General features: G+C 40.6%; 1 protein-coding gene across 1 annotated transcript in view; it reads right to left on the bottom strand.

Annotated features, from left to right (window-relative positions):
- Positions 1–25,499, bottom strand: part of PLEKHM3 (pleckstrin homology domain containing M3) — a 643,564-nt gene that overhangs the window by 246,686 nt on the left and 371,379 nt on the right. Inside the window, exon 4 of the mRNA XM_053698629.1 lies at positions 1,104–1,249. Within this exon, the coding sequence (XP_053554604.1) occupies positions 1,104–1,249 (146 nt within the window). The remainder of the gene's footprint in view (positions 1–1,103; positions 1,250–25,499) is intronic.

Below are 25,499 nucleotides of genomic sequence, written 5' to 3'. Positions count from 1 at the left end.
TTTTGCCCCCTTTTTATGCAAAATTAAGGATTTTCAAATTCTCAGAACATAAAATGCTCATTGCTGGCTTCTCAGGGCTAACCCTTCTACATATATATCTTTCCCTAATTGGATTTAGTGAAAAACAACTGCAAAACAATGCACTTTATACTAACAATATGACCATGGCTAGCCATGTTGTCTCCTCCAAATGAGGAAAATGGTGGATGGAGTCTGGCTATTGAAAAACAAATACTAATTTGTTTGAAAAAAATGTTTAGATGTGTCTGATATGTTATTCTATAGCAATATAACAGAAATATATATTTATATTCCATTTACTGTGTGTTAGATTTATAATGCTAAAACAAGATATTTATAGCTTATGTTATAAAATCATTTAACTTTATCATTTTAAACAACAGAATTAGCAACTGCAAAACAATGTACTTTATACTAACATTTTTACCATGGCTACCCTTGTGGTCTGCAGACTCAAGCCCTTATTGGCTCCTCCAAATAAGGCAAATGGTTGTTAGAGTTTTGCTATTGATGAACAACTGTAGTAAAAAAGGATGTTAATTTGTTTTAAAAATGTTTAGACTTGGCTGATATTACAGCAGCACATAAGAAATATATTGTATTTGCTAGGTGTTTAGTGTTTACTTAACTAAAAAAAATATGCTTAAAAAGTGTATCATGCTTTTTTATTTTATAGAATAATGTTTAAATATTAATCTGTGTATGTGCATTATGAGTTTATTCTTTTTATTTCTCAGTTATTTATATATATAAACATTTCAGTTTATAAATCATTTCTCTCTGCAGCTACAGGTTTGTGGGAGGGAGGTTTCCATTTATCTTGCTTTTGGCTAATGTATCATAATTTAAGTACAATTTACATGCAGGAGAAGGAAAGGAGAGACTATTTCATATGCATTAATATAAACACAAGATAATGGGGACTAAAACTCACATGCCTCAATCTGAAAGTGTTTGCACAACATTCCATGACATGAGTATGAAATCTGTAGCAAATTACTTGTTTTTCAATCTGTTAAGGCTATAATTTCACTTAGCGTAGTCCTAAATGTTAGTGCATATTAATTATAGAGATGTCATACCTTGTGTTTTGATGTATCCCAGTTGTGGACAAGACGGGCAGGTATGATAAAGGTGTCATCCACATGACATGTGCTACAATAATACCATCCACTGTAGCTACATACTTTGGCTTTCCCATTGGAGAGGCCGATTGGCTTCTGGCAACCTGTAAGAAAAATCAATAAAAATAAAAAATCCATAAAATAAAAGCTAAACAGAAAAACAGATATAGCAATGCTTGAATAACCTTCTCAGGGTCTGATGATAAAAGTTTCTGCTGCTTGGAGAGAAATTATAGTGCAGGCTTCATAAGGGCTGAGCTCACCGAATAATCAAAGAAAAAGTGTGGAACTCTCCAGCAGAGCGAGATCCTTCTCATTTCTGTATCTGAAGGAGAGACAAGCTCAGTGCAATAAAGCGTTTTGTTACACTTACGCTTTGTGCATTGTATTTTATATTACTTTACACTTTAGATTGAGTACTTTCAGTATTATTACATTCAAGATTTGCACTTTCTATTTTATATTTTAATACATTTAGATTTATATCCAGCATTGATTTTACAAATTCTGATTGTGTTTTGAAAGTTTCTGTGTTACTTTAACACATTAGGATCATACTTTGTACTTGTCTGTGTATCTTTTAAAACTTACATTGGTATTTTCTATTTTGTAAAATAAAACAGAGCTTTAGAAAGTCAGAGGGACAGGGCAGTTCCCTGGGCTGAACAGGGGATTTCCCAGGGTAAGTTTGGAGCTCTCTCACAAGTCTTGTTAAATGCTGAGAGCATTTTAAACAAGATGGTCTCACCAGATGTATGCAGGTGAGGTTTGCTCAAAATTCACAATACACTTATTTAATTTACAGAAAAGTAATATATACCAAACTATAAGCAAAAGCAAGGTAAATTGTAGTGAAAACATTTCAGCTTAATTTGTAATCAATGCAAACCGAGCCTTAATATAAGCCTCTTGTGTTTTCCAGTTACCTTCTACTACCCTGTGAAATTCTATATCCCAGAGAGTTTCATTACTTTCTTTGGAAGGCATCTCTCATCTCTCTGGGACTTCTAGAATTCAGCAAGTTAAGCCCCTGTGAAACCTGCACTATAATTTCTCTCCAAACTAGAAAAACTTTGCTTATCTGTCCTATAGAGAGCAATGAAGCTCTCTGGGAAACAGAAGCTGTCAGTGTTGTAAAATCATAACAATTCTAAATACACTGCTATATACAGAATACAATACAAAATAGAAAGTGCAAAGTTTAAATGTAATAAAACGTAATCTGAAGTGTAACGTAATATAAAATACAAAGCACAAAGTGTAAATGCAGCAGAATTGTGCAGTCATGCAGTGCTAATTGCACTGGGCTTCTCCTTCACATACAGAAATGCAAGGAAGCCCTTGGAGAAGTATAGAAAATATGCCTTTTAAGAATTGCACTAGGAATCTTGCAGTGCTGGAGGATCATTTTAGATCATCTCACCTGAGTGGGAAGCTTTAGATCATCAGACCCCCAATAGTGATTGATCCTAGTGCTAAAATAAAAATGATAGTACTAGTTGCACACTACATAACAAGGATATTTAATAGTACATTGAACCTAAATACAGTGTTTTTAAGGCCCCTAGTCATGTCTAACTCTAAAACAAGTTTTTCTTGTGGGTTGCATCATTCCTTCTTCTCTTCCTGGCTTTAGAGAACACTCCTAGGACACAATCAACATAGCCTGCAGTTAGTTAGGTGCTTGAAATCTAAAAGATTAAAATAATAATAATAAAAATATATATATAAATTTAATTGCAAACAGCTACACATAACAAGAGATATAAGAATAATAAAAAAACAAGTGAAAAACAAGAGAAAATGGTTAAATATTAACTTTTACAACAGCACCATATGAAACTAAGCAGATAGTGCATGTGTGTGTGTTTATACCCCTTGAGCTAAACAAATATTGCATTTTGCTTCAGAAGGACTAGTGACTGAGAAATTATTTCTCCCAATTGTTTACACCCAAAATGTGGATGGCAGAAATCATGCAATGATGGCGCTTTGCCCAACTGATGATGTGGGATACTTACCTCATCACTAAGGAATATCACTCCTGGCCAGCACTTAATCATAGGAATCATGATTCCTATGATTAAGTGCCCGTCTGCGGCAAAAAACATGTAAGAAGTATTTGTGTTCATTGCCCATGTTTTAACTTATCTCATTAAAGCATTGCTTTTTAAGTTTTCTATAGTGCCCCTCGAGTGCAGCTTTTTTGCTTCTTAGGGACAAGACAGGTAACCTTAACAGAAGGCACCACCGCTTGAAGAACCTTTCTCCCAAAAGAACCTCAGTCGAGGCAAAAGTATCAAATTTGTAAAATTTGGACAGGGTATGCAGAGAAGGCCAAGTTGCAGCCTTGCAAAACCGTTCCAGAGAAGCTTCATTTTTGAAAACCCAAAAAAAAGAGACAATCCTAGTGGAATGAGCTGTAATTCTCTCAGGAGACTGCTGCCCAGCAGTCTCATAAGCAAAACCAATAATACTTCTCAACCAGAGAGAAAGAGAAGTAGCAGAAGCTTTCTGACCTTACGTTTCCCAGAGAAACAAACAAACAGGGCAGAAGACTGGCAAAAATCCTTAGTCGCCTGTAAATAAATTTTAAAGCATGCACAACCTCTAAGTTGTGCAACAAACATTCTTCAGAAAAGAAGAACTATGACAAAGAGAAGGAACAACAATTTCCTGATAAAAATTCTATCCGAAACCACTTTAGGAAGAAACCTAACTTAGTACGAAGAACCGCCTCAAAAGGCGAATCACACTGCAAAGCTGAGAGTTCTGACACTCTCCGAGCAGAAGAGATAGCAATAAGAAACAAAACCTTCCAAGATAACAACTTAATATCTATGGAATGCAATGGCCCAAACAGAGCTTGCTGCAAAACTTTAAGAACAAAGCTAAGGCTTATAGGAGGAGCAACAGATTTAAACACAGGCCTGATACTGACCAAGGCCTGACAAAAGGATTGCATATCTGGCACGTCCTCCAGATGCTTATGCAGCAAAAAAGGTAATGCAGAAATCTGACCCTTCAGAGAACTGACCGACAAAACCTTTCTCCAGACCTTCCTGTAGAAAGGACAAAATTCTAAGAATCCTAATCCTACTCCAAGAGTAGCCCTTGGATTCACACCAATAAATATATTTAAGCCATGTCTCATGGTAAATCTTTCTCATAACTGGCTTGCAAGCCTGAATCATGGTCTCAATGACCGACTCAGAAAAAACACGCTTAGACAGAACTAAGCGTTCAATCTCCAAGTAGTCAGCTTCAGGGAGACGAAGTTTGGATGAAAGAAGAGACCCTGAATCAGAAGGTCCTTCCTCAGAGGCAGTCTCCACGGTAGAAGAGATTACATCTCCACTAGGTCTGCATACCAGATCCTGCAAGGCCATGCAGGGGCTATTAGAATTACCAACGCTTTCACCTGTTTGATACGAGCAATGACTCGTGGAAGGAGAGAAAACAGAAGGAACAGGTATATTAGCCTGAAATCCGAAGTAATCGCCAGAGCATCTATCCAAGCGACCTGAGGATCTCTTTTCTTCTAATCGAACCTTGGCAGCTTGGCCTTTTGCCGAGACACCATCAGATCCAACACCGGCACCCCATATTTGAGGGTTAAGTTGGAAAACACCTCTGGATGGAGTTCCCACTCCTCAGAATGAAAAATCTGTCTGCTCAGGAAATCCACTTCCCACTTGTTTCCTGGAATGTAATTTGCAGATAGACAACAATTGTGAGCTTCCGCCCACTGAACAATCCAAGTCACCTCCTACATGGCTAAGGAACTCCGAGTTCCTCCCTAGTGGCTGATGTAAACCATTGAGTTGATATAGTCTGATTGACCCATGTTAAAGACGACTGAGGCCAAGCCATCAGAGCATTGAAAATTGCTCTCAACATTAAGATGTTTAAGAGGAGAGCCTTCCGAGTCCATAATCCCTGCACCTTAAACAAGACCCAGACTGCTTCCCAGCCCAGCAGGTAGGCGTCCGTGGTCACATCACCCAGGAATGTCTCTAGAAGCATGCGCCCCGAGACAGATACTATTGAAACATTTTATAAAACACAGTAAAAGGAAGGATATCCACAGATAAACATCAGACCAATTCCCTCAATACATAGAGTCACTGAAACGTGCAGGTAAAATCAACTGCAGCTAGATCCAAACTCCCAACCTTCTGGTTTCAAAATGGCTAATTACCGGACCACAAGAGCCTTGCTGTTGACCGGACAGAAGACTGCAGAGAAAGGAAAAGGAATAAATCCTTGATTCTGACCTCTGTTAAAAATCTTCTTCTAGATAGAGAATCTATTATGGTCCCCAAATAATCACCCTTGTAGATGGAACACGGAAACACTTCTCCAGATTAATTTCTCATCCATGGGCAAGTAGATTGGACAAGATCTCTTGAAAGAGAGTTTGCTCAAAGTAAAGATGACACCTGAACCTTATATGTTCAGAAAAATGCCCTTGCAATACCCCTAGACCTAAAAGTCTGTTAAGGATGACAAAAACTCAGAAACTTGAGAAGATCCCAAATCAAGGGAATAATAAAACCTTCAGGTCTATGTTCAATATGAACAGGCCCCTTAAAACAAAGGAGAAAGGATACTACTTTGAAGGTCAGAATCTGAGTTACTTGAGGTAATTACCTGGATCCTGTGCCCAAACAGGGACTGGAACTATCACTCCCAGAGAGGAAGATCCTGAACTCCGTTCAAGGAATGCCTCTCATCATACCTTGGATTGCAGATACTGTAGAAAGAGAAATCTGCCCCTGGGAGGAAATCTTAGATTGGACTCCAAAAGGCATGACTGACCCTGGAGAAAGAGGAAAAATAAACTTTTAGTCTTACTCTCTTGACATGAGGTAGGAAAACCCTTTTTGTACCCTTAAAGTCAGAGGATTATTCTGCTAGACCAAGTCCAAATTAGGTCTCATTTTTAAAAGGAGACGCCCGGAGCGTGGATTTGGAGAAAACAAAGTATTGAACCTGCAACTGCAGAACTACAAAACCTAGGTTGTACCACTAAACCACAGGTAGGCTTCTCAGCTGACTGGAAATTCAGCCACAATGCCCGGCGGCTAGAACAGCAAGTCTAATAAGACAAGACATTGCTCTAAATGAACAATCAAACCTCCAGCTTCTTATCCATGGATCCGTAAAGGATCAGCTACCCTCCATAGGGATCAGTAGGCATAGTAGAAAAGCTCCCTTCTACTTAGGGCACTGTGCATGTTAATGGAGTCAACAACAGAAAAATCCATTAAAGGACGGAAACAGGGAGAAAGGTATCCCTAGCTTCTCCTACACCTGTGAAAATGTTCATAGCACGTCTTGAAATTTTCCTGCAAAGAAATTAACATCATAGAAATGAACAAGTTTACAAAACATCCAAAGGTTGACGACAGGGATATTGATGTCTTCCAAAAAGCTAAAACCTCCTTTAACAGTACATGAGGTGTGCAAACATACATCTGAAGGAGATGACTTCAGCATCAGATGAAGGAATTATACTGTCCAAATCTGAGATTTCACTTTCAGAAACTAACTGTGAATCTTCCTCACAAGACCGAGGAGAGAGAAACACCTGCGTAGCAGAAAGTGGAGCAGAAACCTTACTATCTGAAGTTAAAATGTCCTCTTGCATTTTCCCTGTAGGTAAGGAAAAACAGATAAAGTCGCAGATACCGCAGAGAATACCTGAGCTGCAAAATCTGTAGGCAAATACACTCCTCCAGGAGATAACGAGGAACCGCAGGACACTGCATGTGACACCAAAAAGGCTTGGGACACACAAGGAGAAAGCTGCGGCATTGCCTGAACAGCATCATCCTGGGAGACATAAGGTACATTCCTTAAAATAAAAATTAGAACATCCTCCTTATTAAATATTTTATAAATCAAGGAGGAAGTATGTCCACTATGCCACCGGCAGTGGAACTTAAAAAAGTCAAGGCAAAGCAAATTTAGGTTTCTAGGAGCAGAGCTCTATCTCCGTGAATAAAAATAACCCCTAAAATTTAAATAGTGACTTAACTATGCAGAAAAATATAAATAAAAACCTGTCTCACAGAATAATAAGGGCTTTTGTGTTGTCACTTTAAGGGCTCCCATTAAAATAAGTACTAAAACAAAAATAGTGTCTGTAAGGCTTGAGACTGACTTACACACTGACATGTGACCAGAAATCAGCAAGCTAATGAAAATTGTGCCACTCCGATCTAGTTTCATGAAGAAAGGCTTAGCTAAAATGGCGCCTGAAAATACACATGTACAATAACAAATAGCATGGTTTACCATTAGCCCAAATTAGAAGACACAACCGCTCAACTTTCTGACCTTTATGTTACTTTTTCAGCCCGCTTGTCATAGTCAGCCTTCAAAAATTGTTACAATTAATTCGCTGTCAGAATCAGAATACTGTCAGACCTAGAACGCTGTGTCTTCGTTGACTAATAATGGACATTTTATCATTCGTACTGATCCCTATCAGATCTGCATAGCTGAGACAGCTATCGTCTCAGATGTCTAACAGAGCAACACAAATCTGCGGTCTGAGAGAGCCAGTTACAAATAACGAAGCGCTGCCATGCGCTTATGTGAAAGGGACATTCAGCATGAGACTCCCCTCACGAAATACAGTTAGATTGCAATCTGCTAAATCTGCCATATCAATAAACCATACTGCCAATATTGTGAGCAGAAATGAAACTGTAAATTAATCTGCAAAGTACCATAAATTTAGCCCTCAAGGAGAGTTAACTCCTTCCACTTTTGAAGGAAATTAACTCTTAAGCCTCATTCACATGCCAGTAGTGCCTGCCCACTGCCAATATAACCCTTATTAAGGATTTTGTATCCCATAACAAATGCAGGTCCTTGGCCCCTTCAGTGCCAGCCTCCTAGCCCCAGAGGACAAAAGGCACTTACCTGCACATCTAGCTCACCCAGTATGAGAGGATGCCGCTACTCCCAGAGACCTGTGACAAAAAGAAAGATCAGAGCAAACCTTTCTATACAAGGGCAGCAAAATGTTAGAACAATGCAGTGAGGTCCACCTCACAAGTTCCTAACTGCTTTAAAGCCACCACTGCCCTACTGAAGAGACTAAAGTGGAGTACGGCTAGACCCAATCTTGAGAGGAAAGGTCAGAGTAAACCTACTCTGGATTTCAAAATAATAAAATCTTGGGGGGCGGTGCCAGCCGGGCTAGCGAGAGGTCGCATATTCAGTAAGCTCCAGATAGGAGTTGATGATTTACTTAGTGTTTCCTAGACCTCAGGACGAAATTCAGTGGTAAATAGTTTCCCTAATTCTGGGGACTAACGGGACACAGAGGATCATTGCTGTAAGCCACTGGGAAGACATAGAAGGAGACCAGTACTTGTGCAGTGGAACTTAAAAAAGTCAAGGCAAAGCAAATTTAGGTTTCTAGGAGCAGAGCTCTATCTCCGTGAATAAAAATAACCCCTAAAATTTAAATAGTGACTTAACTATGCAGAAAAATATAAATAAAAACCTGTCTCACAGAATAATAAGGGCTTTTGTGTTGTCACTTTAAGGGCTCCCATTAAAATAAGTACTAAAACAAAAATAGTGTCTGTAAGGCTTGAGACTGACTTACACACTGACATGTGACCAGAAATCAGCAAGCTAATGAAAATTGTGCCACTCCGATCTAGTTTCATGAAGAAAGGCTTAGCTAAAATGGCGCCTGAAAATACACATGTACAATAACAAATAGCATGGTTTACCATTAGCCCAAATTAGAAGACACAACCGCTCAACTTTCTGACCTTTATGTTACTTTTTCAGCCCGCTTGTCATAGTCAGCCTTCAAAAATTGTTACAATTAATTCGCTGTCAGAATCAGAATACTGTCAGACCTAGAACGCTGTGTCTTCGTTGACTAATAATGGACATTTTATCATTCGTACTGATCCCTATCAGATCTGCATAGCTGAGACAGCTATCGTCTCAGATGTCTAACAGAGCAACACAAATCTGCGGTCTGAGAGAGCCAGTTACAAATAACGAAGCGCTGCCATGCGCTTATGTGAAAGGGACATTCAGCATGAGACTCCCCTCACGAAATACAGTTAGATTGCAATCTGCTAAATCTGCCATATCAATAAACCATACTGCCAATATTGTGAGCAGAAATGATACTGTAAATTAATCTGCAAAGTACCATAAATTTAGCCCTCAAGGAGAGTTAACTCCTTCCACTTTTGAAGGAAATTAACTCTTAAGCCTCATTCACATGCCAGTAGTGCCTGCCCACTGCCAATATAACCCTTATTAAGGATTTTGTATCCCATAACAAATGCAGGTCCTTGGCCCCTTCAGTGCCAGCCTCCTAGCCCCAGAGGACAAAAGGCACTTACCTGCACATCTAGCTCACCCAGTATGAGAGGATGCCGCTACTCCCAGAGACCTGTGACAAAAAGAAAGATCAGAGCAAACCTTTCTATACAAGGGCAGCAAAATGTTAGAACAATGCAGTGAGGTCCACCTCACAAGTTCCTAACTGCTTTAAAGCCACCACTGCCCTACTGAAGAGACTAAAGTGGAGTACGGCTAGACCCAATCTTGAGAGGAAAGGTCAGAGTAAACCTACTCTGGATTTCAAAATAATAAAATCTTGGGGGGCGGTGCCAGCCGGGCTAGCGAGAGGTCGCATATTCAGTAAGCTCCAGATAGGAGTTGATGATTTACTTAGTGTTTCCTAGACCTCAGGACGAAATTCAGTGGTAAATAGTTTCCCTAATTCTGGGGACTAACGGGACACAGAGGATCATTGCTGTAAGCCACTGGGAAGACATAGAAGGAGACCGGTACTTATGCAGTGCATCTACTGCGTAGCTGCGGTGGCCATCTTGGGCAGGGCCCACGGAACAACTTACCTAGCTCTAACAGACACAGAGATGCTCTGGAGAGCTGAAGGACAATTGTGAAGTGGGTGTGATCTCGCTGGAGTAGACAGTAATTAAACCCATATACAACAATAAGTTAGAGGGCTTTTGTCTTGCACATTCACACTGACAGGTCTGCAATCCAATCATGATGGCTCATCTGTCTATCATTGCAGTGATGCGCAGCCTGATTGATAGACATCATGCTGCATTCACTGAGGTTCTGAGCCGGACACTTAACCACTTTGGTTAATTTAGAGGACACTCTAAATACTTTGCATTCTATGGTTTCTAACCAGGTTTTGGTGGAGTACCGGAATGGGGGTGCTCTGGGGCCAAGGTGCTTATCACCCGTCACTCCGGGATTCCTGAGTGATTCAGTGGCTGGAGATTTACAGCCCAGGTCCGGCACAGTCCCCCTATTATTTACCTATTGCATTTGGTGAGGACAAAATCACCTATGGCTTTAAATTTGAGAAGAACTTGGGTAGTGCTTATATCATGCATTTAGGTTGTTTTTGGCTGTCACCCTGGTGTGATCGGCCATCCGCTCAGCAATTCAGTTATCAATGCTATGTGCATCCATTGATTTTGCAGTGGGAACCTGGAGGCCTGGATGGTGACTTCTGGTGAGACGATTCCAAGATCTTGTGTGGATTGATAACCTCTTCTCTTGTTTTTCTCACAAGACTTTGTAAAAGATATGTTACCATTAATGCCGCGTTGTTGGACAGCAACATGACAGTCTTGGAGAAAGCTCTATAACTTCCCACTCACCTGACTTTTTGATGACTATAATGTGAACCTCTTAATTTTTACCCGAGATGGTTATATTGGTGGTGACTCCTGCCTGACTCCTCATAGTAACTTAGGGGCTGTTTATATATGTTATAGTAACAAAATAGTTTATTAGCTTTATTAAACACAAATGTTATGTTTCATAGTATACCCATATTTATTGATTATATGTTCTGTAAATAGTAACCTGGGACGACAATTAGTGGGACCCTCTTATACATGGTTGATATATATTCCACATTTTTGCTCAGCAGATTACTGGGCAATAAGCCAAAAGGGTATCGTTTGAGTGGCACAATAAATACATTCACGCAAACCTCCACCGTACCTGTTTAAGCTCTTATAACTAATACCTTTATATTCTTAGCCACCTCTTATACTTTCAAAAAGTAACTTAAAGGGACAGTAAAGTAAAAAAAAAATCTTTCATGATTTAAATAGGGCATGTAATTTTAAACAACTTTTCAATTTACTTTTATTACCAATTTTGCTTTGTTCTCTTGGTATTCTTAGTTGAAAGCTAAATCTAGGAGGTTCATGTGCTAATTTCTTAGACCTTGAAGACTGCCTCTAATATGAAAGCATTTTGACAGTTTTCACCACTAGAGGGCGATAGTTCATGTGTTTCATATAGATAACATTGAGCTCAGGCACCTGAAGCTCCTAGGAGTCAGCACTGATTGGCTAAAAATGCAAGTCTGTCAAAAGAACTGAAATAAGGGGGCAGTTTGCAGAGGCTTAGATACAAGATAATCACAGAGGTAAAAAGTATATTATTATAACTGTGTTGGTTATGCAAAATTGGGGAATGGGTAAAAGAGGGATTATATACCTTTTTAAACAACAAAAATTATCAGCCAATCGGATTGAACTTGAATCTGATTGGCTGATTCCATCAGCCAATCAGAATTTTCCTACCTTAATTCCGATTGGCTGATAGAATCCTATCAGCCAATCGGAATTCGAGGGACGCCATCTTGGATGACGTCCCTTAAAGGAACCTTCATTCTGTGTTAGGACGTCGGAAGAAGAGGATGGATCCGCGCCGGAGGTCTTGAAGATGGAGCCGCTCGTCATCGGATGGAAGAAGATAGAAGATGCCACTTGGATGAAGATATCTACCGGTCCGGATCTCCTCTTCTGCCCGGATAGGATGAAGACGTCTGCCCGATGATGTACTTCTTCAGCCGCCGCTTGGATCAAGACTTCAGCCGGAGGATGGACGTCTTCAGCCCCCGCTTGGGCTTGGATCAAGACATCGGAGCCTGGACCGATCGGTGATACCCGGCGTGGTGAAGATAAGGTAGGAAGATCTTGAGGGCCTTAGTGTTACGTTTATTTAAGGGGGGTTTGGGTTAGATTAGGGGTATGTGGGTGGTGGGTTGTAATGTTGGGACGGGGGTATTGTGTTTATTTTTACAGGTAAAAGAGCTGTTTTCTTTGGGGCATGCCCCGCAAAAGGCCCTTTTAAGGGCTGGTAAGGTAAAAGAGCTTTTCTATTTTAATTTTAGAATAGGGTAGGGCATTTTTTTTATTTTGGGGGGCTTTGTTATTTTATTAGGGGGCTTAGAGTAGGTGTAATTAGTTTAAAATTGTTGTAATATTTTTATTATGTTTGTAAATTATTTTTTAATTTTTTGTAACTTAGTTTATTTATTTGTATTTATTTGTAGCTATTTTATTTAATTAATTTATTGATAGTGTAGTGTTAGGTTTAATTGTAACTTAGGTTAGGATTTATTTTACAGGTAATTTTGTAATTATTTTAACTAGGTAGCTATTAAATAGTTATTAACTATTTAATAGCTATTGTACCTGGTTAAAATAATTACAAAGTTGCCTGTAAAATAAATATAAATCCTAAAATAGCTACAATGTAATTATTCGTTATATTGTAGCTATATTAGGGGTTATTTTACAGGTAAGTAAATAGGAATAATTTATTTAATAAGAGTTAATTTATTTCGTTAGATTTAAATTATATTTAAATTAGGGGGGTGTTAGTGTTAGACTTAGCTTTAGGGGTTAATACATTTATTAGAGTAGAGGTGAGGTCCGGTCGGCAGATTAGAGGTTAATAATTGAAGTTAGGTGTCGGCGATATTAGGGAGGACAGATTAGGGGTTAATACTATTTATTATAGGGTTACTGAGGCGGCAGTGAGGCGGATTAGGGGTTAATAACTTTATTATAGTAGCGGTGAGGTCCGGTCGGCAGATTAGGGGTTAATTATTGTAGGTAGGTGGCGGCGACGTTTTGGGGGGCAGATTAGGGGTTAATAAATATAATATGGGGTCGGCGGTGTTAGGGGCAGCAGATTAGAGGTACATAGGTATAATGTAGGTTGCGACGGTGTGCGGTCGGCAGATTAGGGGTTAAAAAAATGTATTAGAGTGGCGGCGATGTGGGGGGCCTCGGTTTAGGGGTGCATAGGTAGTTTATGGGTGTTAGTGTACTTTAGAGCACAGTAGTTAAGAGCTTTATGAACCGGCGTTAGCCCAGAAAGCTCTTAACTCCTGACTTTTTTCTGCGGCTATGAGTTTTGTCATTAGAGTTCTAATGCTCACTTCAGCCAAGACTCTAAATACCGGCGTTAGAAAGATCCCATTGAAAAGATAGGATACGCAAATGGCGTAGGGGGATCTGCGGTATGGAAAAGTCGCGGCTGGAAAGTGAGCGTTAGACCCTTTCCTGACTGACTCTAAATACCAGCGGGCGGTAAAAACCAGCGTTAGGAGCCTCTAAAACTGGTTTTGACGGCTAATGCAGAACTCTAAATCTAGGCGTGTGTTTCCTCCCCCCATTCACTAATATACTCTAGCACTCTTTAATTATGCTTAAAGTTTCCCTCATAAAATACTGCATTTATAATCACACTTTTTATTTACTTTATATTGTAACTTTGAATATCTATAATTTAGTAAATGTATAAATAACTAACTGGCATATATGAGGTGACTTAGCTCAGACAAATATATAGCTGGTTATGTGTTATAATATTTATATATTTTGTTTTCTTTGTTTGTTTTACAATGATATATAATATACTGTTTTACAATTATATATACTATACTTCTATTAATGGCTACATTCCCTACAGTTATACCTTCTTTTATTATGTCTAGGTGTAACAGGGGTAGAGCCCGGGTAACTATTTATCAAAATTGGGACTACAGCTTGGATTAAGGGTCTGTAATATTCAATTAAAATATAGGTAAACACATGCTCTGTAATCCTTTGCTTAGCTATTGCTGAGTTCTGGTGCCAGTCCAAGGGCCCTGGGTGGTATCAGGCTCAGAATATTTTCTCTTAAGTCATAATTCTCAATATTACTTGTATGAAACAGTATTACACTCAAACCTAAGTATTATATGATGTGTTACTATTGGTCTCTCCTTATTATTATTATTGGTTATTTGTAGAGCGCCAACAGATTCCGCAGCGCTATAAACAAAGGGGGAGTACAACAAAACAATTATAGGGTACAGGGCCCTGCCAAGAGTTGCACTGTTGTAGTCAGCTCTTAAGAATGTGATCTACAAACAGCTGGACTTTTGGCTTACATGCTAAGGGGGTTCAGGGGATTGCAGTGGAGGAGAGGAACTGGTATTAGGAAAGGTTAGTGTAGGTTGTATGCGTCCCTGAACAGTAGTGTCTTTAGGGAGCACTTGAAGCTTTTAAAACTAGAAGAGAGTCTTGTGGAGCGAGGCAGAGAGTTCCACAAGATGGGAGCCAGTCTGGAGAAGTCCTGTAAACGGGAGTGTGATGAGGTGACAAGAGAGGAGGAGAGTAGGTGGTCATGAGTAGAGCGAAGAGGACGGGAGGGAGAGTATCTGGAGACAATCTGAGATGTAGGGGGGAGCAGTGCAGTTGAGGGCTTTGTATGTAAGAGTGAGAGTTTTGTGTTTGATCCTAGAGGCGAGAGGAAGCCAGTGAAGGGATTGGCAGAGAGGCGCAGCAGATGAAGAGTGACGTGTAAGGAAGATGAGTCTGGCAGAGGCATTCATTATGGATTGTAAAGGAGCTAGGCGGCAGGTGGGGAGACCAGAGAGGACAGAGTTGCAGTAATCAAGGCGGGAAAGAATGAGAGAGTGGATTAAAATCTTAGTTGTGTCTTGTGTAAGGAAGGGTCTAATTTTAGAGATGTTTTTAAGGTGGAAGAGGCAGGCTTTAGCCAGGGACTGAATGTGAGGAGTGAACGAAAGATCTGAGTCAAATGTGACCCCGAGACATCGGGCATGCGGGGTAGGGGTAATGATGGAGCTGTCGACAGTTATAGAGATATTGGGGGTGGAGATTTTGGAAGAAGGAGGGAAAATGAGGAGCTCAGTTTTGGAGAGATTTAGCTTGAGGTAGTGAGAGGACATCCAGGAAGAGATGTGAGAAAGACAGTTAGTGACACGGGTTAGAAAGGAAGGAGATAGGTCTGGTGCAGAGAAGTAGATTTGGGTGTTGTAGGCATACAAATGATATTGGAAACCGTGGGACTTAATTAGGGAACCTAGTGATGACGTATAGATTGAGAAGAGAAGGGGACCGAGGACAGAGCCTTGCGGTACTCCGACAGAAAGTGGTGACGGGGCAGAGGAGGCCGCAGAGAAGGCTACACTGAAGGTACGGTTTGACAGGTAGGAAGAGAGTCATGAAAGGGCTGTGTCACAGATGCCGAAGGATTGGAGGGTTTGGAGCAAAAGAGGGTGGTCGACAGTGTCAAAGGCTGCGGACAGATCAAGGAGGATGAGCAGAGAGAAGTGGCCTTTTGATTTAGCTGTAAGTAGGTCGTTGGTGACCTTAACAATAGCTGTCTCTGTGGAGTGATAGGGACGAAATCCAGATTGCAGCGGGTCAAGAAGGGAGTTTAACGTAAGGAAATGGGATAGGCGTGCATATACTAGTTTTTCGAGAAGCTTTGAAGCAAGAGGGAGGAGGGAAATAGGGCGGTAGTTGGATGGGGAGGTAGGATCAAGGGAAGGTTTTTTGAGGATAGGTGTGACCAGTGCATGTTTCATCGATGAGGGAAATGTACCAGTGCTGAGGGAGAGGTTGAAAAACATAATTTATGCTTACCTGATAAATTTATTTCTCTTGTAGTGTATCCAGTCCACGGATCATCCATTACTTGTGGGATATTCTCCTTCCCAACAGGAAGTTGCAAGAGGATCACCCACAGCAGAGCTGCTATATAGCTCCTCCCCTAACTGCCATATCCAGTCATTCGACCGAAACAAGCCGAGAAAGGAGAAACCATAGGGTGCAGTGGTGACTGAAGTTTAATTAAAATTTAGACCTGCCTTAAAAGGACAGGGCGGGCCGTGAACTGGATACACTACAAGAGAAATAAATTTATCAGGTAAGCATAAATTATGTTTTCTCTTGTTAAGTGTATCCAGTCCACGGATCATCCATTACTTGTGGGATACCAATACCAAAGCTTAAGTACACGGATGATAGGAGGGACAAGGCAGGAACTTAAACGGAAGGAACCACTGCCTGTAGAACCTTTCTCCCAAAAACAGCCTCCGAAGAAGCAAAAGTATCAAATTTTGAAAATTTTGAAAAGGTATGAAGCGAAGACCAAGTCGCAGCCTTGCAAATCTGTTCAACAGAGGCCTCATTTTTAAAGGCCCAGGTGGAAGCCACAGCTCTAGTAGAATGAGCTGTAATTCTTTCAGGGGGCTGCTGTCCAGCAGTCTCATATGCTAAACGGATTATACTCCGAAGCCAAAAAGAAAGAGAGGTTGCCGAGGCCTTTTGACCTCTCCTCTGTCCAGAGTAAATAACAAACAGGTGCACGGACTACGTCTAGATTATGCAAAAGACGTTCCTTCTTTGAAGAAGGATTAGGGCATAATGAAGGAACAACAATCTCTTGATTGAAACCACCTTAGGTAAAAACCCAGGTTTTGTACGCAGAACTACTTTATCTGAATGAAAGATCAGATAAGGAGAATCACAATGTAAGGCAGATAACTCTGAGACTCTTCGAGCCGAGGAAATAGCCATCAGAAAAAGAACTTTCCATGATAGTAGTTTGATATCAATAGAATGAAGGGGTTCAAACGGAACCCCTTGAAGAACTTTAAGAACCAAGTTTAAGCTCCATGGGGGAGCAACAGGTTTAAACACAGGCTTAATTCTAACTAAAGCCTGACAAAATGCCTGAAAGTCTGGAACTTCTGCCAGACGCTTGTGTAAAAGAATAGACAGAGCAGAAATCTGTCCCTTTAAAGAACTAGCTGATAGTCCTTTGTCCAAATCCTCTTGGAGGAAGGACAATATCCTAGGAATCCTAACCCTACTCCATGAGTAATTCTTGGATTCACACCAATGAAGATATTTACGCCAAATCTTGTGGTAAATTTTGCTGGTGACAGGCTTTCGTGCCTGTATTAAGGTATCAATTACTGACTCGGAGAAGCCACGCTTTGATAGGATCAAGCGTTCAATCTCCATGCAGTCAGTCTCAGAGAAAGTAGATTCGGATGATTGAAAGGACCTTGTATTAGAAGGTCTTGTCTCAGAGGCAGAGTCCATGGTGGAAAGGATGACATGTCCACTAGGTCTGCATACCAGGTCCTGCGTGGCCACGCAGGCGCTATCAATATCACCGATGCTCTCTCCTGTTTGATTTTGGCAATCAGACGAGGGAGCAGAGGAAACGGTGGAAACACATAGGCCAGGTTGAAGAACCAAGGTGCTGCTAGAGCATCTATCAGTGCCGCTTCTGGGTCCCTGGACCTGGATCTGTAACAAGGAAGCTTGGCGTTCTGGCGAGACGCCATGAGATCCAGTTCTGGTTTGCCCCAACGGAGAACCAATTGAGCAAACACCTCCCCCGGATGAAAAGTCTGACGACTTAGAAAATCCGCCTCCCAGTTCTCTACCCCTGGGATATGGATCGCTGATAGGTGGCAAGAGTGAGTCTCTGCCCTGCAAATTATCTTGGAGACTTCTGATATCGCTAGGGAACTCCTGGTCCCCCCCTTGATGGATGATGTAAGCCACAGTCGTGATGTTGTCCGACTGAAATCTGATGAACCTCAGTGTTACTAACTGAGGCCAAGCTAGAAGAGCATTGAATATTGCTCTTAACTCCAGAATATTTATTGGGAGGAGTTTCTCCTCCTGAGTCCATGAACCCTGAGGCTTCAGGGAGTTCCAGACTGAACCCCAACTTAGAAGGCTGGCGTCTGTTGTTACAATGGTCCAATCTGGCCTGCGAAAGGTCATACCTTTGGACAGATGGACCCGAGATAACCACCAGAGAAGAGAATCTCTGGTTTCCTGATCCAGATTTAGTAGAGGGGACAAATCTGTGTAATCCCCATTCCACTGACTGAGCATGCATAATTGCAGCGGTCTGAGATGCAGATGCGCAAATGGCACTATGTCCATCGCCGCTACCATTAAGCCGATTACTTCCATGCACTGAGCCACCGTGGGGCGCGGAATGGAGTGAAGAACACGGCAAGCATTTAGAAGTTTTGATAACCTGGACTCCGTCAGGTAAATTTTCATTTCTATAGAATCTATCAGAGTCCCTAGGAAGGAAACCCTTGTGAGAGGAGATAGAGAACTATTTTCTTCGTTCACTTTCCACCCATGCGACCTCAGAAATGCCAGAACTATCTCTGTATGAGACTTGGCAATTTGAAAGCTTGACGCCTGTATCAGGATGTCGTCTAGGTAAGGAGCCACCGCTATGCTTCGCGGTCTTAGAACCGCCAGAAGTGAGCCCAGAACCTTTGTAAAAATTCTTGGGGCTGTAGCCAACCCGAATGGAAGAGCTACAAACTGGTAATGCCTGTCTAGAAAGGCAAACCTCAGGAACCGATGATGATTCTTGTGGATCGGAATGTGAAGGTAGGCATCCTTTAAGTCCACTGTGGTCATGTACTGACCCTCTTGGATCATGGGTAAAATGGTTTGAATAGTTTCCATCTTGAATGATGGAACTCTGAGGAATTTGTTTAGGATCTTTAGATCCAAAATTGGTCTGAAGGTTCCCTCTTTTTTGGGAACCACAAACAGATTTGAATAAAACCCCTGTCCTTGTTCCGTCCGCGGAACTGGATGGATCACTCCCATTACAAGGAGGTCTTGCACGCAGCTTAGGAATGCCTCTTTCTTTATCTGGTTTGCAGATAATCTTGAAAGGTGAAATCTCCCTTGTGGGGGAGAAGCTTTGAAGTCCAGAAGATTACCCTGAGATATGATCTCCAATGCCCAGGGATCCTGAACATCTCTTGCCCACGCCTGGGCGAAGAGAGAGAGTCTGCCCCCTACTAGATCCGTTGTCGGATAGGGGGCCGCTCCTTCATGCTGTCTTGGAGGCAGCAGCAGGCTTTCGGCCTGCTTGCCCTTGTTCCAGGACTGGGTAGGTTTCCAGGCCTGCTTAGTTTGAGGAAAAGGTCCCTCTTGTTTTGAAGTAGAGGGAGCTGATCCTGCACCTGCCTTGAAATTTCGAAAGGCACGAAAATTAGACTGTTTGGCCCTTGATTTGGCCCTGTCCTGAGGAAGGGTATGACCCTTACCTCCAGTAATGTCAGCAATAATTTATTTCAAACCAGGCCCGAATAAGGTCTGCCCCTTGAAAGGAATGTTAAGTAATTTAGACTTTGAAGTCACATCAGCTGACCAGGATTTAAGCCATAGCGCCCTACGCGCCTGGATGGCGAATCCGGAATTCTTAGCCGTTAGTTTAGTCAAATGAACAATGGCATCAGAAACAAATGAGTTAGCTAGCTTAAGTGTTCTAAGCTTGTCAATAATTTCAGTCAATGGAGCTGTATGGATGGCCTCTTCCAGGGCCTCAAACCAGAACGCCACCGCAGCAGTGACAGGCGCAATGCATGCAAGGGGCTGTAAAATAAAAACCTTGTTGAATAAACATTTTCTTAAGGTAACCCTCTAATTTTTTATCCATTGGATCTGAAAAAGCACAACTGTCCTCAACCGGGATAGTGGTACGCTTTGCTAAAGTAGAAACTGCTCCCTCCACCTTAGGGACTGTCTGCCATAAGTCCCGTGTAGTGGCATCTATTGGAAACATTTTTCTAAATATAGGAGGTGGGGAAAAGGGCACACCGGGTCTATCCCATTCCTTACTAATAATTTCTGTAAGCCTTTTAGGTATTGGAAAAACATCAGTACTCACCGGCACTGCATAGTATTTATCCAGCCTACACAATTTCTCTGGCACTGCAATTGTGTCACAGTCATTCAGAGCAGCTAATACCTCCCCAAGTAACACACGGAGGTTCTCAAGCTTAAATTTAAAATTAGAAATCTCTGAATCAGGTCTCACCGATTCAGAGACGTCACCCACAGACTGAAGCTCTCCGTCCTCAGGTTCTGCATATTGTGACGCAGTATCAGACATGGCTCTTACAGCATCTACGCGCTCTGTATCTCGTCTAACCCCAGAGCTATCGCGCTTGTCTCTCAATTCAGGCAATCTGGCTAATACCTGTGACAGGGTATTATTCATGATTGCAGCCATGTCCTGCAAAGTAATCGCTATGGGCATCCCTGATGTACTTGGCGTCATATTAGCGTGCGTCCCTCGTCCCTCGAGCGGGAGGCGAAGGGTCCGACACGTGGGGAGAGTTAGTCGGCATAACTTCCCCCTCGACAGACCCCTCTGGTGACAATTCTTTTATAGATAAAGAGTGATCTTTACTGTTTAAGGTGAAATCAATACATTTAGTACACATTCTCCTATGGGGCTCCACCATGGCTTTTAAACATAATGAACATGTAGTTTCCTCTGTGTCAGACATGTTTGTACAGACTAGCAATGAGACTAGCAAGCTTGGAAAACACTTTAAACAAAGTTAACAAGCAATATAAAAAACGTTACTGTGCCTTTAAGAGAAACAAATTTTGGCAAAATTTGAAATAACAGTGAAAAAAGGCAGTTACACTAACAAAGTTTTTACAGTGTATGTAACAAGTTAGCAGAGCATTGCACCCACTTGCAAATGGATGATTAACCCCTTAATACAAAAAAACATTAACAAAACGAAAAATATGTTTTTTAAACAGTCATAACAACTGCCACAGCTCCTACTTTTGAAGCCTTTTGAGCCCATCAGAGATGTCCTATAGCATGCAGGGGACTGCTGAGGGAAGCTGAATGTCACAGTTTGTAATTTTAACTGCACCAACTGTAACTTTTATACTATAACAGTGGAAAGCCTCTGTTTCTAGGCAAAAATAAAGCCAGCCATGTGGAAAAAACTAGGCCCCAATAAGTTTTATCACCAAAGCATATATAAAAACGATTAAACATGCCAGCAAAATTTTTATATTACATTTTTATAAGAGTATGTATCTCTGTTAATAAGCCTGATACCAGTCGCTATTAAATCACTGCATTTAGGCTTAATTTACATTAATCCGGTATCAGCAGCATTTTTCTAGCAAGTTCCATCCCTAGAAATATGTTTACTGCACATACCTTATTGCAGGAAAACCTGCACGCCATTCCCTCTCTGAAGTTACCTCACTCCTCAGAATATGTGAGAACGGCAATGTATCTTAGTTACTTCTGCTAAGATCATAGAAATCACAGGCAGATTCTTCTTCTAATGCTGCCTTTGATAAAACAGTACACTCCGGTACCATTTAAAAATAACAAACTTTTGATTGAAGTTAAGAAACTAACTATAATACACCACTCTCCTCTTACTACGTCCATCTTTGTTGAGAGTTGCAAGAGAATGACTGGATATGGCAGTTAGGGGAGGAGCTATATAGCAGCTCTGCTGTGGGTGATCCTCTTGCAACTTCCTGTTGGGAAGGAGAATATCCCACAAGTAATGGATGATCCGTGGACTGGATACACTTAACAAGAGAAATGTGTGTTAGTATAGGGGTAAGGGTAGCAGAGAGAGAGGGGAGCAGCTGTGAGGGGATAGGGTCAAGGGGACAGGTAGTGAGGTGAGAGCACAGTATAAGTGCCAAAACTTCTTCCTCAGTAACAGGGGAGAATGAACTAAGCTTCAGGTTATGAGGGTTGTGGTTGAGTGAGAGTATTTGATGGGGGGAGAGAATGGAATTATGTTGAGAGCTGATTTCATGTCTGATGGAGTCAATTTTGTTAATGAAGTGACTGGCAAAGTCCTGAGCTGACAGAGAAGTCTCCTTGTCTCCTATTTCATATTTATAGCTGTAAAATAATTCTGTCATGACAATGATTGATAATACTATATGTTGGCCTATTTTTACCTATAATAACTGTAGGGCATTTCTCTCTTTATAAATTATATAGACTTGTTATGTTTGCTAAAAATTATATAGACTTGTTATGTTTGCTAAAAAATACAAGGAATGATTGTTATTTCCATATATAGTGTCTATGTTGACAAGTACATCTGTTATGTTTGTGTTTCTTGTTTTTTGTTCTGTATAAGAAAATCTCAATACAAATTTAAATAGAAAAAAAAGAAAATAATAAAATCTTGATTAAAGTGAAATAAATCCAATCTTCTTAAGACACCAAAACGTCACCTCCTCCTTGCACCAAAGGCAAAGAGAATGACTGGGGATTGTGGGAAAGGAAGTGACATTTAGCAGCTTTGCTCTGGTGCTCTTTGTCTCCTCCTGTTGGCCAGGAATGATATTCCCAACAGTAATTGATGATTCTGTGGACTCACCGTATCTTAGGAAAGAAATATATTTAGTGTTTATTTTGAGGAAAGGGAAAATTTGGGAGAGATTGCTATGAAGGCTATATTTATAATTCTGCACCCCTTATATTGTCCTTTTAAGAATTATAGGTTTAAAATGTAAAATAGATGGCCTTGGTAAATCAAGAAGTGTACACTTTTACTGTTTTTTTCATACTATACCTGTGTGTGTTTATATTATACATATATAGTTAAAGGGACACTGAACCCAGATTTTTTCTTTCATGATTCAAATAGAGCATGCAATTTTAAGTCACTTTCTAATGTATTCCTATTATCAATTTTTATTCGTTCTCTTGCTATCTTTATTTTAAAAAGACGACATCTAAGCTTTTTTTTTATTCAGAACTCTGGACAGCACTTTTTTATAGGTGGATGAGTTTATCCACCAATCAGCAAGAACAACCCAGGTTGATCACCAAAAAATGGGCCGGCATCTAAACTTACTTTCTTACATTTCAAATAAAGATACCAAGAGAATGAAGAAAATTTTATAACAGGAGTAAATTAGTTGCTTAAAATGTCATGCTCTGGGGAAATTTTAGCTTATTGCATCTCCAGGTACAAAAAACTTAAAAGAAGGGAAAGCGAAGCATTGAAGGCAGTTACGAATGCATATAATCGTTATATTTTACAAAAAACTTCTGAAAACTGGTCCAGGTACACCAAGGCACTAGCTGTCAGGGACTCTTTTTTACTTTATAAAACCACTCAGAGAGACCTTAGGCTACAGGCCAAATTGTACCGCTACGGCAACAAAACTGGGAAGCTCTTGGCAAACCTGGTTAAGGCTGATAGAAGTTCTTCTATAATAAAGTCTATTACCCTGGGCAGTAAACATCTCACTTCTTCAGAAGAAATATGTAAAGAGTTTGAAGAATACTATAAGACATTATACACCCATAAGGTCTCCAACAATATTCAGAGGGATAATTTCTGGAATAAAATAGCTGTTCCAATTGTAACCTCCAATTTAATAGAAACTTAACAATCCTCAATCTCTGAAACAGAAATTTCTATAGCAATCCAAAGGTTAGCCCTTAACAAAGCCCCGGCACCAGAGATAACACGGTATTTAACTTCACTTTTTAATGACATTTATATCACTGGTAGTAGTCCTACTAAGGAATTTGTCGCGTCATATACAACTCTCATACTCAAGCAGGGGAAAGAACCAAATAGAAAGGAATCATACAGGCCTATTGCGCTTCTAAACACAGATTACAAGCTTTTCACAGCCATTCTTGCACACAGACTTCAATCTTTGCTTCCTACCATCATACATAAGGATCAAGCCGGTTTTATCTTGAAGCGAAACTCATCAGCCAAAATAAGAGAGGTTTTTTTGACTATAGAATATTTTAAGAAGATGGAGGAATCGGGAGGACTCGGGGGGGAGGACACCCCTGACAGGGCAATCATTTCTATAGATGCTGAAAAGGCGTTTGATTCGGTACATCATGATCATCTGTCTTTTACACTACAGCAGTTTGGTATAGGAGGTAATATGCTTAGTCTATTTAATAACTTATATAGTAATGCCTCCACGAAAATTTTAGTAAATGATGACATGACTCAGGATATAAGACTCGGGAGAGGGACCAGGCAGGGGTGTCCTCTCTCTCCTCTTCTCTTCGATTTGGCCATCGAGCCTCTTGCCTTACAAATTCGACATCAACTGCAAGGGATCAAAATAAAAGAAAAAGAACTGCAAATCGCACTATACGCAGATGACGTATTGGTCTACATATCGGATACAGCTAGAAACATCCCTAAACTTCTTGAAATTATAGAGCAGTTTAGCTCTTTTTCTGGCTATAAGGTGAATATCTTAAAGTCTGAGTTATGTTGGCTTAAACAAACTAAAGACTCATGCGAAAATATTCCGTTCTCTATAGTACAGGATGCATTTAGGTACTTAGACATCTGGATCTCTCCCAATCCTAGTGCCTGGTATGACTTGAATGTTGTACCCGTCCTTAATAAAGTCAAGGAAGCCTTTAAAAACTGGAAGAATCTCCCCCTGTCTCTATCAGGATGAATAGCACTTTATAAAATGTCTCTGCTACCTAAAATTTTATACGTGCTCCAGAATACCCCACTTGTCCTGAAAATGAAAGATATTTTATCTTTTAACTCCGCTCTTCGCTCTTTCATCTGGCAGAATAGGAAACCTAGGATCTCATTGTCTAAATTACTGCTCCCCACAGAATATGGGGGACTCTCCTTACCAGATATTCGACTATACAATGTAGTGTTTCAGGCCAGAGTGGTTATGGACTGGCTAGCTATCTCTAACTATGTAACAAGTTTTGAATTGGAAAGTAACATAGCCCGTCCATACTCCCTGATAGCCTTATTACACTGCAACAATAATCTTCTTCCACCTGAAATAAAAAAGATAAAATCTATCTATAACCCAATTCAGATGTGGAAGAAGTTATGTTCTTTGTCACACACTGAATCAAGGATCTCAAGGTACTTAACACTTTTAAACAACCCACAATTTCAACCTGGGATACAATCTGCTCTTTTTATCAAGTGGAAATCGCTGGGTCTTATAAATATTTCTCAGCTACTAGACTTCGAAAGAAGGTGAATTAAAACTTTAATTCTCTTAAAGAGGAATTTCACCTCTCTAACAAAAACTTTTATGCTTACCTTCAAGCGAGACACTTTGCTCTTGAATTAACAAATGATTTTGGCTGGGATTGGTCTCTATGTATCTTTGAAAACTGGCACACGTTAGTTAAAAGTGGTATAACTTCGATTTCATATATCTATCAAAAATTGATCTCCCTTAAAGGTCCATATACAATAGAAAAGCTGCAGGCTAAATGGGCAGCAGCTCTAGCGGAAACCTCATTGGAGGCAACTGTAGTAACCTCATCATGTCAAGCAATCTCGCGTGTTACTCTCTCCGCCTCTTGGCGGGAGGCGCA

This window comes from Bombina bombina, chromosome 1 (genome assembly GCF_027579735.1).
Source record: "Bombina bombina isolate aBomBom1 chromosome 1, aBomBom1.pri, whole genome shotgun sequence".
Classification (NCBI taxonomy): Eukaryota; Metazoa; Chordata; class Amphibia; order Anura; family Bombinatoridae; genus Bombina; species Bombina bombina.
This window is presented reverse-complemented; position numbering and strand designations above follow the sequence as displayed.